General features: G+C 50.2%; 1 protein-coding gene across 1 annotated transcript in view; it reads right to left on the reverse strand.

The window, feature by feature from the left end:
* The window catches only part of KSR2 (kinase suppressor of ras 2), a 360,941-nt gene that overhangs the window by 33,489 nt on the left and 315,297 nt on the right, over positions 1-12,155 (reverse strand). The window contains 1 exon segment of the mRNA XM_012650173.1: positions 10,127-10,494. Within this exon segment, the coding sequence (XP_012505627.1) occupies positions 10,127-10,494 (368 nt within the window).

Below are 12,155 nucleotides of genomic sequence, written 5' to 3' on the forward strand. Positions count from 1 at the left end.
ATGGACAATGAACTCAGGCACAGTTGGAAGAGAAAAAGGACAAGAGGATGGATTGATACGGGCTTTGGCCTGATTCAGACATTCTCTTCCTACCTTATAACCTGGGGCAAAATTGTAATTAAAGGCTGCTTCCCCACCATCTGACCAACCTGCATGCAAATACTGCTTTCTCTGTCTTTTGAATTGCTTTAACAATCCTCTGAAATAGGTGTCATCCAACTCTCCCCTTTACAGACAAGGAAACGGGGCTGCCTGGTACCCACTTCGAAGGGCTGCTAATTACAATTGTGTCTCCCTACATGAAGCTACCCCCACGCTCCTGAATCTTTGTTTAACCGCTGCCCACCGGCAATGCTGGGGAAACAGCAGCCCCTCTTCTTTCCGGAACACATGTGAAGGGCCTGATGTTACCCACACTTGCCTTCGAAACATGGCAGTGCGGCCGGCTATTTTTAACTTTGGTAAACAGTGGAAGCTGTTGAAAATGCCTGCTTTCCAAAGGACTGCCAGCTTGCTGTTGCTTTCCCCTAAGGGAGTCGTGCCAGAGATCTTTTAGAAGCTGGGGCATTCAAACCTGCATTTGTACCTGACAATGTCTTATTAGGATCAACACTAACTGTCCACACCATTCTTGGAGGAGGGGAATACATCAACAACGCTCTCTTAAGAAAGGGGAATACCCCAAAGTCCTCTTGCTAAAATGCAAGCCAGGCTATGACACGCCTCTGGTTTAGCCCCTGGGTGGCTTCCCCGCTGCTTTTAGGAGAAAGGTTCAAATTGCTTAGCCTGACTCACAAGGTCCTTTAAGACCTCTCTAAGGTTCTTATCTCCTGCTATACCCCAAATGCATCCCATACACCAGCTCCTGGGAACTCCTCCCCTCTGGGTCTTGGTCCCTCCCACCCCTGAGCCTTTGCATATGCTGTTCCCTCCATTAGGAATGTCACCACCTTCTTGACCATCTGGCTAATCACTTGGTTGGATAAGGGACCCACTCCGGGTCCCTGTGATTCTACTGCAGAGACTACGACACCGTGGGAGAATCATCCCGTTAATTTCCCACCTGTGAGCTCCATGGGGGCAGAGGTCATGCCTTCCCTCTCTCTGTTCCCAGCATCGGGCACAGGACCCTACACACGATGAGCATTTGAGGCAAACACCCCTTTATTGTACTATGATCATTTGCAACACACTTGGCATCTCTCTTCTTTTGATCACCATTGCTTCTCCCACATACCGTAGCCACCCCCCTCCCCAGGGTGCACTATGTTTTCCTTGTAGCCCACTCATTTCTCCGTGATTCTAAGTAAATAGCACCCTTTGTCCATCGCCCGCCGCTGCACTTGCCTGGAGGAGCAAGCAGGCTGTGCAAATGCGTGTGAACGTATTTTGGTAAACTGTTCATTCATTCATTCAACAAGTATGTGTGAGGGACTTGATACTTTTGGGGCTGGGGATACAGAGGTTGAGTTCAACAGCCAAGGTCGTTGCCCTCCTGCGGCTTTTGTTCCAAGGTGGGGGAGGGGAGTTAGGGAAAAGAGTAAGCGAACAAACAAATGGAAGAACAAAAGAATTATCATCTCATGATGAGAAGTACCCTAATGAACATAAAACACAGGGATGCAATTAAAAGGAAACTGACGGGGAACTGCACAGTGGGAGCAACTGCGGGTTGTCTCCATGACTCCATGCTACTCTGGTTGCCACTAGCACCCCAGCCACCTCCTCTCAGACCCCTCGCAGGGTGACCCTCCTTAAGCAGGCCACCCGACACTGCCTCCCTCCACCACCTGCAGATGCTCCAGGCTTCATCCCCGGGTGACACTTCTCTCTTCCCTGGTTGACCTCGGCTTCAAGCGATGTCCACAACTTCCATCATCACATCTACACAGATGACTCGCACGTGGGTATTTCCAGCCCCAACCTTTCATCTGAGCTTCAGACCAGTATGTCCACTCCCTACTCAACATCTTCCTCGGGATGGCTGAAAGCTGAGAGAGGTGAGTTAAGGAACTCGGCCAAAATGCAAGCCAGGGGCAGAGCCAGGAATCCAGCTACAGCTGTTGTCTCATATCACTTGCTATTATAATAAACACAAAACACTTGCTTGTAGTGCCAAGGATGTCTTGGCACTGGAGAGAAAATATATTACTTCCAATTGTTGCTACCATGATTATTATGGTTTTTATTGTTATAATATCATCATTATTATAGCAATTTGGAATACAAGTGATTGAGAATCTCCAGTTACAGGAGGCACTATGGCCTTTTCATATAAGACCTCTAATTCTTATCATCTTGCAAGAGAGATAAATGTTATCCCCATTCTATAGATGAAGAAAGGAAGGCCAGCAGGAGTGAAGAAATTTGCAGTAGACCCACATGCAAAAGAGGAATGTTCCATACATATATCGCTTAGTGAAAATACCAAGTCACGCAACAGGGTTGCTGGGTGAGTCTATTGTCAGTGAAAGAAGATTTATTGACAATAAAGGGGTGTGTGTCACAGAGCTCCTGGCTGTTCACAAAACCGACTTCATCTTCCTCCTGGGAATGCAGTTAGCTGTTTCCCAGCCTCTCTTACAGTTAAGAGTGGCGGAGAGACTCGGTACCAGCCAACGGCACATGGGTGGAGTGACGTGTACCACTTGCAGGCAGAGCACAAAAAAACCACGTGACCTTCCATGCTCGTTCCTCTTTCCCCAGCTGGAAGCAGAGGACCCTGCACCCTAGAGGAAGGCAAACCCAAAAGATGGGCATTGTTTATATCCCCCAACACATAGAGCAAAGCCACCTACCACGCAGAAACTCCCGTCTTAAACTAGCACATGAGCAAGAAATAAACTTCTACTGCGTTAACCACTTCATATTTTCAGGCTTATTTGTTACAGCAGCTACCCTGACCGATACAAAGTGTGACTCTGTATATGTTCTGGGATAAATGCCTGGGTGGATCTACACCAACATGTTAATGTGAAATCTCTCTGGCTGGAGACATGATGAGTAAATTTCATTCTTTTTCCCCTTGCAGATCTGCATTTTCAACAGCAAATGAGTTGGTACTTGCCCAACAAGACATACCTTTTTTTTTTTAAGTGATGGCAAATGTCACACATACTAACTCATGATCTTTGAGGTTCAAGGGAAGCGGCGGCCGGGGGTAAGGTCTTCCTTCACCCGTGCAAGTCCTCTGTGGCACGTACGATTGTTTACCAACAGGCGTGTGCAATGTACATGAGATGATGCTAATAATAATAATGATAATCATGTGGTACATTTATAGCGCTTCCTTCACAAAAGTCCCGGGGCGCTTTACATTTCAGCACAATTAAAGGCAGCCACAGACAAAAAACCTTTTCAGCTGTGCTTTATAAAGGGAAAGCGATTCAGCTTTTTGAACATAAAAGGAAGCCGATTCCACTGGATGACGGGGACGGCATCTCCATGTGCTCAGGCCCCCCGAACCCTCGTATGTTATATTTAGGACAATCCAACCGGCCCAGAGGAAAGATCAGAAAGACCACAAGTACCGAGTTACGGAAAAAGCCGGTGGGAACCTCATTCAAGCATCACGTTAGTGCCCTAACACAGAAAGCAGAGTCCTCCCTGTATCCGTCTGTCAAATACAGCAGCTTGGTGCTGTTACGTTTGAAAGCCCGGCAAACAGAAACGGATTCGGAGTTGGAAATAAATAATCTATTCAATAGCTCCTGATATTTACTGGATTTAAAATGCTGTGCAAACGAGGCCCCACGGGAGTTGATTACTATCGTGTCCCTGGGAGACGAGTAAGTGCCGGGTAGCTCATGCATGCGGGCAACACGGTCACCCTCACATGACTGGGAAGATGCCTTCAGACTCTGGGAACCCAGCGAGGGGACTGGTGACAGGCGCCAAATGAGAAATTTTTTAAAATCTTCCCGAAGGCATGGGAGAAATCCAGTTCTTCCTTCCTCTTCCCCCACTACCCCTGGGGCACACAGCCCAAGCCCCCGTATCACAACAAGATGCTTAGGTAATACCTCTGTGCTCCTTCCTGCCCCCGTCCCTGGAAAAGCATCCTCACGAAGGTGGCTATGTTCTCAAATGCAGACGAACCACACGGGAGCTTTTCTGGGAGCCACACACAGGGGAAATGCCAGAGTGGCAGCTGGGATGTCTCAGAGCCCCTCTCCTCTCCCTGTGCCCCTCAGGGCTGGGTTTCACTGATGCCATCACTGTTCCCAACCAAATGAGTCTTGACACATTGCATTCACCAGCTGAGTGCAAGGGGAGGCGGCAGTCAGGCCATCAGGAAACTCAGGGCCAATGTGAGCAGCTCCCGTGTAAAACCTCACACGGGCTTCGAGTATATTAGGATAAACACCATGTGCTTTTCCCAGCCTGCAAAGCCCTGCAGTTATCTGGCCTCTGCAACCCCCTTCCTGCTGCTCCCTAAACATCTCAGGCCTGCCTCAGGACCTTTGCACCTGCTGCATCCCTGCCTGACCTGCTTTCTATGCCTTTTGGCACGGTCACCACCTCCTCCTCGCTAGAGCCGAGCTCAAATGTCACCTCCCCTAAGAAGCCTCCTGTGAGCGCCTTTTCAAAGTAGCTCTCCTGTCACCCTGACCCATCCATCACCTGTTTGTGGCTTTCTCAGCACTTACGACAATGCTTTAATGATCTCCCTATTTGTTCGCTCAACTTGTCTGCCTCTTTTGCTGGAATGTAAAGCCCACAGCAGCCACTGTGTTCTGAGCGCCTGTCCTGTGCCCTGGCACTCGGCCAGGGTCCGAGAAATGCCTGTGGAAGGCACGTTCAAGAAGGCACGTTAGCTCTGAGGCTAACAGATGGCCCTCGGGCCCCTGCAGGTGCTGATACTGGGTCACTCTAGGCCCTCACCCATTTTGGACTCAGCTGCTCACCTCCCAGGGCCACCTGGCACACGGAGGTTTCCAAGGTGTGCCGGAAGCTCTTGGCAATAGAAAAGTCTGCTTGCTCGGGGGTAGGAAGTAGGAACAGGTTTCTTTAAAGCGGTACGCCTCACACTTGAGCATGAATCAGAATGCCCTGGGGGGCTTCTTCAAACTCAGATTGCTGGACGTATCCCCAGAGCTTCTGATGCAGTAGAGGACGGTGGGAGGGAGAAGCTGCATTTCCAACAAGTTCCCGTGACGAGAAGCACAGATTTCAATAATCTTGGAGTTCTAGAAAATTATTTGGGGAGTGGGGATGGGGGTGAGGTGAGGGCTTCTGTAAGGAGCTGTATGTTCTGTGAGTTCTGTATAGGAATTTTGTGAGTTGCTGATATTCACGAATGAGCGTTTTGCAGGGAAAGAGGGAAAGCGTGTGTTTCTTTGAGGGGGTTTGGGAAAAAGGACAAGAGTGAAAGAGAAAGAAGACAGAATTGGTGTGGAATTTAGGGTGTATATGGAAGAGAGGGGTGTGTGTGTGTGTACGTGTGTGTGTGTGTGTGTGTGTGTGTAGATGTGTGCATGCGGGTAGCTGATGTGGGCGGGCGTGTGCAGGCTCCACAGGAATTAACAGGGTGTTGCAGAAGTACATAAACACCAGAAAATCAAAGCTACAAAAACAAAACTTGTTCTAATAAGCCAGTGGCTCTTAAACTGTGGTGCACACAAAATCCTCTGGAACTTAATTAAAAAATACAGAAGCCCAAGTTCATTGAAGTAGGACAGGGTCTCAGCTCTGCAGTGTTAGCTAATTCTCTAGGGTATTCTGATATGACCAACGATGGAGACCCCCGTGATATGGAACTTCTCACAGGTGGAGCCCATTCCCCTGACCTGGCTAAGGCAGCCCTGGCAAAGAAGGAACAGGCTAGACTGGTATTCGGACACACATTTGCTCAATTCCAGGTTATTTGTTCTGTGACTTGGGCAAGGGCTCCCTTTGCCTTTCTGACCTCAGTTTTCTCATCTGTAAAATGGGCACAGAGATAAACAGGAGAACATCACCATGCCTGGCTTGAGGGAAAGCACTTGCTGAAGGCTTGTGGAATGTACTTTTTTTTTTTTGGTTTATTTTAAAGTCTCTCCATTCATCCCACCTCTCAGCCAGGGAAATGATTCCAACAAAGAGGCTCAGCCAGGCCACCTGAGGCTTTAAGAAAAGAAATCACATGATGGAATCACAGTCTTGCTCAAGCCCCAAATTGTGACATCTGTGATAAACCTTCCCGAGAGAATGGGGCAGCTTCTCACTCCCTAGGACCACCCTTGGTGGCCACAAGGGTCAACCACGGCTTCCCTTCCGCCGGTTCAGAGCCTCAGCCACTGTCGAAAAAACAAGGCTCTTCGTAACACTGCTTGTTGGTCAGGCCCAGGGCAGCAGGATGGGTGGGGGGCAGACAGGAGAAAGGACACAGGTGCCCACCAAGGTCATCGGCTGTTCAATCATGCCAGGAAGTTAGGGCAGCTAAGCCGATCATTTTCTTGAACCGTTGTTGCCTCTCTACTGGGCAAAACATTCCCCTTTGAGCACCCATCTTTTACTTTAGAAGTTTCCTAATTTTGCCCTCAACAACCCCAGGCCACATCCCTGCCTACGACCCTCAATGGCTGCCCACTGCTCTTGACGTAACATAAGGACTTCTCCCCGGGGGGTTCCAGACCAGAGGATCTCAAACTCGGCTGTGTGAGGGAGTCCCCTGCGCATTGCGCAACGTCTGGAGACATTCTTGGTTGTCACAACTGGGGAGGGCGGGTTGCCACTGGCATCGAGTGGGCAGAGGTCAGCGATGCTGCTAAACATCCTACAGGGAACAGGACAGCCCCCACCGCAAAGATATTTCTGACCCCAAATGTCAACAGTGCTGAGGACAAGACCCTGCTTGGAAGAAGGCGGGGCAGGCATTGGTATTGTTTTCAAGCTCTCCTCCCTCTACCAGGCTTGAGAACCTCTGCTCTCTGCCCCGGCTCCTGCCAGCTTCTCCACCCTCACCTTCTGCCCATTTACCCTCACCTGTCACCATCACGGTTTTTCTGGAATCTGCATTTTAACAGCCTCGCTCCCTGGTGCGGGAGGCCCAGGCACACCATCCTTTGGGAAGCACCAGTCCAGAGCTCTCCCCGCTGCTCCTACAACATAGCCCATTCTCAGAGAACCAAGGAATGTGTCACAGTTGGAGAGATCCTGTGACAAACATCTGCTTCCACCTACTCATTTTTCGGAAGGGGAAACTGAGGCCTAGGAAACCCTACAGGAAGGTAGGAGGGTGAAAGATGCTTCCACTCAACTCTATTGGCTTTCCAATTCCACTTGAAGTTTTTACCATGAACGACTGCAGACTGTCAATAGCTTTGCAATAATCCCATAATAACCCAATTGTAAAACAATTTAGCCATCCTGCTGCTAATAGCATTTGTGGATACAGCAACTGGGTAACTAGTTGGTTGTTACTCATTCCCCGAGAGCCATACACGTTGCATCGCAAGGAAGCTAATCTTAGAAATACTTGTTAACTTCAATGATAATTACCAAGTAATTGGCTAGAACGCGCCATTGTGAATTTGTCCAGAATAGGCCAGGTAATTATCTGGTCTTATGTTCCCTTGTAAAATCAATCTAGGGTCCAAAAATTGTTCCAGTTGATTGGCTATTGTCCAACCATCAACCTCTGCCAGCCAATCGTGAGAATGCAAGTGATTAATCAAATTACTCAAATATTTGGTTTCAAACTGAACGTTCAGATAAGAAACCCGGATAACCAACAAACGGATGGTACTGAGTGGGAGAGAAGGTTGCACAGAGCCCCTCCTTAAGATAAATATATAACAACAAGAATATGGAATCAATGCCACTTCTGTGGGTCTCATCTGGCATTCTCACACAAAATACCAAAACACTTCAGAGACCAATTACATGTCCCAGAGCTGCACAGTCTTTATCATGGTGCCAGGAAAAGGCTGGGCTATTTGTGAAATCTGTAGGCAGTTATGGTGCTGAGAGAGGGGGGCTCGGAATTCTGTGCAGAATAGAAGAAGGGCGCGAATGCAGCTGGCTTGCAGGATGAGCAACACACATTTCCATAATGACCACTCGTTTTTCAAGGGTGGCTGCTAACCGAGTCTGGCTAGTTCCAATTCGCCAGCCTTCGGGAAGGTGGCGAGGGAGGTGTGCGCACTGGGCTCCACGGATACCGCTGAAAATGATGGAGGACAGGGAGGCAGGAGGTCTTTGCAAGGACCGGGCAAAGGAGAGAAGAGGATGGATTTCCAATAGCTAATTTGGGGATATAAAAAGGAGTAGAGTTAACAGGCCAGAAGGTGAGGAGCTGGCCAGAAATTTTGGGTGACAGCTTAAGGCAGGAGCCATGGGGGACAGAGCAGGGGTGGGGAGAAGACCACCCTCCAACCAGACTTGTGCCTCCCAAGTTAAGGGCTACTGACTGCCGGCTAAGAGAGATGCTACGTACCGGATAAGACAGGGGGAGGAAAGGGGGCCGAGGGTCTCCCTGGAAGATGGTAAAAATGGCCACAGAGTGTTGTCTCCCTGCATCCATGTCCTTGCAACAGGACACTGCAGATTCTCCCATTCAGAGGCAGAGTCTGTTTCTCCATGCCTTGAATCTCGTTGACCACGGAAGTTGCTTTGGCCAATGGACGTTAGCCAAGCAGAAGCACGAAAAAGTCCTGTGCGTTAGGGCTGGACTTCGTGCACCTGGAAACCTGAGACCACCATGGGAATGAGCCCTGTTGGGGATCAGAGTCCATGCGGAGGAGGACAGGGGCGCCCCAGCTGACAGTCAGCCAACCGGCAGACACGTGAGTGAGGGCATCCAAGACTCAGCAACCCCCCCTCCTCTGCTGACCTGGAGCTGACCACAGCCACCAGCTACTGAGCCAAGCTCAGTCCAGAGCTGTCCGCGGGATAGAGAGAACCCACTTAGTTTTGGGGTAGTTTGTTACTCAGCAAAGGCTTACGGTTGCGCAATCTGAACAGCTCAGCCCATGAACATTATCTGGGCTGATTCTTTGAGAGTCACTTCTGTCCTGTGCAGAGTTGAGAGCCAGCATTTTTACCCTGGTTTAAAGAGGGTTGGAGACCCATCCCTGGCTCTGCAATCCTTTGCAAGCCTTTATCATTCGACACACGAGTCACGCCAGTCAACCTACCATCTGCATAATCAACGGAGACAGACAATGATGCACTTTCTACCTAATCGCCCAGTTCTTCTAAGCGGACTCGAGGAGGTTTTGTCTCACAAGGGAACAGATCAAAGACACACCAGCTCTTCTCTGAGCCCACAGCACCTGCTAAGATGCAAGACTTGTGCATTTGGGGTCTTACTGCTTGAGCTGAGTATAGGAAGGGGAGAGCTCCTAACCGACCCTTGGCACCCCAGGCCAGAGCAAGAATGCAGGCCACTGCTGAGGCCGGTCCTAACATGACAGGGAACAAATGCCAGAGTTTAAAAACACACCAAAGGATTGTTTCACAACTGCTCAACTGAAACCAAAGCTATTTTTTTCAATGCCTCGAGTCATTGGGTGAGGTTAGAGACAGCAAGTCCAAGAAAATCCAAGGAACATTTTCGTAATGTTAGTTCTCTACTAACTACCCCTTCTGTGCACACACAGACCCTGGATGTCCAAAGCAACAATGGTAAAGATTTTAAATGTGCTCTGCCATTTTAACCAAAGCCAGAATAACCGTCATCAGAATCTTAATCCAGGGGTCAGCAAACAATGGTTCACGGGCCAAATCCAGCCCACCACCTGGGTTTGTAAATAAAATTTTATTGGAACACAGCCATGCACATTCATTCACATACCACGAATGGCTGCTTTCGCGCTACCGTGGTTGAGTTGAGCAGCTGCTGCAGAAACTGTGCAGCCTGCAAATATTTACTATCGGGCCCTTTACAGAAAAAGCTGGCCGACCCCTCATTTAGTGTGAACCAGACCCGACTTTTCCATTTACCATTCAGTGCTCTCTGTGATCTGCTTTGCTAAAGAATTTTAGCATTCAAAGTATTTTCGGAATCTTAAATCTTAAAGTCGTGTACGTAAATGCCAAAGGCCAGAGCCGGAGAGGCTCTATTAACAACCAGAGCCCATTTCTCAACCACGCCAGAGGCGGAGCTTCGCCAGTCCATGGTGGGGGCCCAGGTGGAACTGACCTGGTGATGATGGCCAGGTGGGGGGGGCTCATGCAGGCGCCCATGAAGAGCACCACGTTCTCGTGCCGCGTCTGCCTGTAGGCCATCACCTCCCGCTTGAAGGCCTTGAGCTGGTCCTCGTTGTCCCTCTCGATGTCGATCAGCCGGATGGCCACCTCGCCGTGCCAGCGGCCGTGGTACACCTGCCCGAAGCGGCCCTTCCCGATGAGCTCGCCGATCTCCAGCTGCTCAAAGGGGATGTCCCACTCCTGAAGGAAGATGCTGGTCTGGCTGGCCTTGCGCGGGAAGCTCCGGGCCGAGAGGAGGGACAGGTTCATCTCCTCAAAGTCATCCTCAGACTCCTCCGCCTCATCGTGGACCTCTTCATTCTGCAGCCGGAGTGGGAGGGAGGTCAGAGTCGTGCCTGCCCTTGCCCCAGCCTCCCCTGTGGTCCTGCTGTGTCCCGTGTCTGTGCGTGTGCAGGTCTGGACGCATCTCTACATGCGTTGGTGGCTGGTGCGGACACACATCTCTCTGTTTCCCCAGGTAGCCCCAATGACAGAGCCGAAAGGGAGATCATGACAGTCCAACTCTCCTGTGCTAAGAGGGGAAACTGAGGCTCAGAGAGGAGAAATGCTAAGGGGAGCAATTATTCTTGTTTGCTAGGATTTTCATGGTTTTAGTACCCAAAGTCCTGCATCTCAGGACACCCCTCAGTCCCTGGAAAACTGGGATGGGTGGTCGCCCTGGGAAGTGACTTGCTCTAGGTCACACAGCCAGGCAGAGAAAGGACTAAAGTTCAGATCTCTGGACTCAAATAGCCCTTCTACTCCACCGTGCTGTTTGGATTCGTCTGACCTTTCACGTGTGTGCAACAAAGACAACAGGCTAAGATATGGATACCTTGTGTGTCTGCACAGAACATGTGACGACTGTCAATATGGAATATCTTTTGCTTCCCCCAGGGAATTTAGAATTGATGATTCAGAAATTGGGAGAGGTCAGAGCTGCAGGCCAGAGGCCTGAGGTTCCTACGGCAGCTGGGAGGGTAGCAGACAGCAGCGAGAGAGGTTAATAGAGTGGACTTAACAGCCAGACCAGGTGAGCTGGAATCTGGCCTCCGTGTTAACCGTGGCCAAGTCGCTTCACTTCTCTGAGCCTTCCTTTCCTCAACGAAAAGTGCGGGTCACACAATCTGCCCCAGGGGGTGGTGTGAGGTCTTAAATGAGATGAGGACCAGTTCTTTGCACAGACCTGACCACCTGTATCCAACACCCACTGGGATGCCTCAGAGAATGCAGATTCCTGGGCTCCACCGAGATGTACTGAATCAAAGTATCAGACCAGCACTAGGAATCTGCATTTTTATCCTGCACACCTGCATGACTCAGGTATACTCAGGTGTGGCCACTACTAAAGTCAGACACTCAAAGTTCAGGGCCCCACCTTCCCAGCCTGGTGTCTGGGGGTGCCCGGGACATGGGGGTGCCCTGTCTCTTGAATTCGTTGGCTGGAGTGTGGGCGTGGTAGGTGCCCAAGCCAGTGGGGACTCCCAGAGGCCCTGGAGCAGGATGAGACAGCCTGAGAAGGTGGTACCTTGACTTAGTTCAGATCTTCCTGACCCGAAATACCTGAGCCAGCTTCCCCCAGTGACACACTCAGGAGAAATGACGCCGGAAACACTGGCTTCTCCTAGGACCATTTTCCAGTTACCACAATAGTTCCAGAAAAGAACGTGATTTTCTCTGGAAACCCTGACTCTCTTGCTTTCAGTTCAGGATACACTGGGAGAGCTGAGGGGTCAGAACTCCATGATTTTCACCCAGGACATTGCATTTATTCCGCTGCCAAGCCCAGCATCCCTGAGGCCCCCACCTCCTCCTGCATATCCTTTTGAAGGCAGTGGGGCACATCCCCCTGGGTATTCACCTGGCCCTGAGCTGGGTTTTCAACTAAGAATGCAAATCTCTTGCCAACTTCCGTAAAACTGGCTTTTCCACGGTGCACACCATATAATGGCCCATTAGGCTCAGAGGCGGGAGGGGCCAGC

Source organism: Propithecus coquereli, unplaced genomic scaffold (genome assembly GCF_000956105.1).
Source record: "Propithecus coquereli isolate 6110/MARCELLA unplaced genomic scaffold, Pcoq_1.0 Scaffold314, whole genome shotgun sequence".
Classification (NCBI taxonomy): Eukaryota; Metazoa; Chordata; class Mammalia; order Primates; family Indriidae; genus Propithecus; species Propithecus coquereli.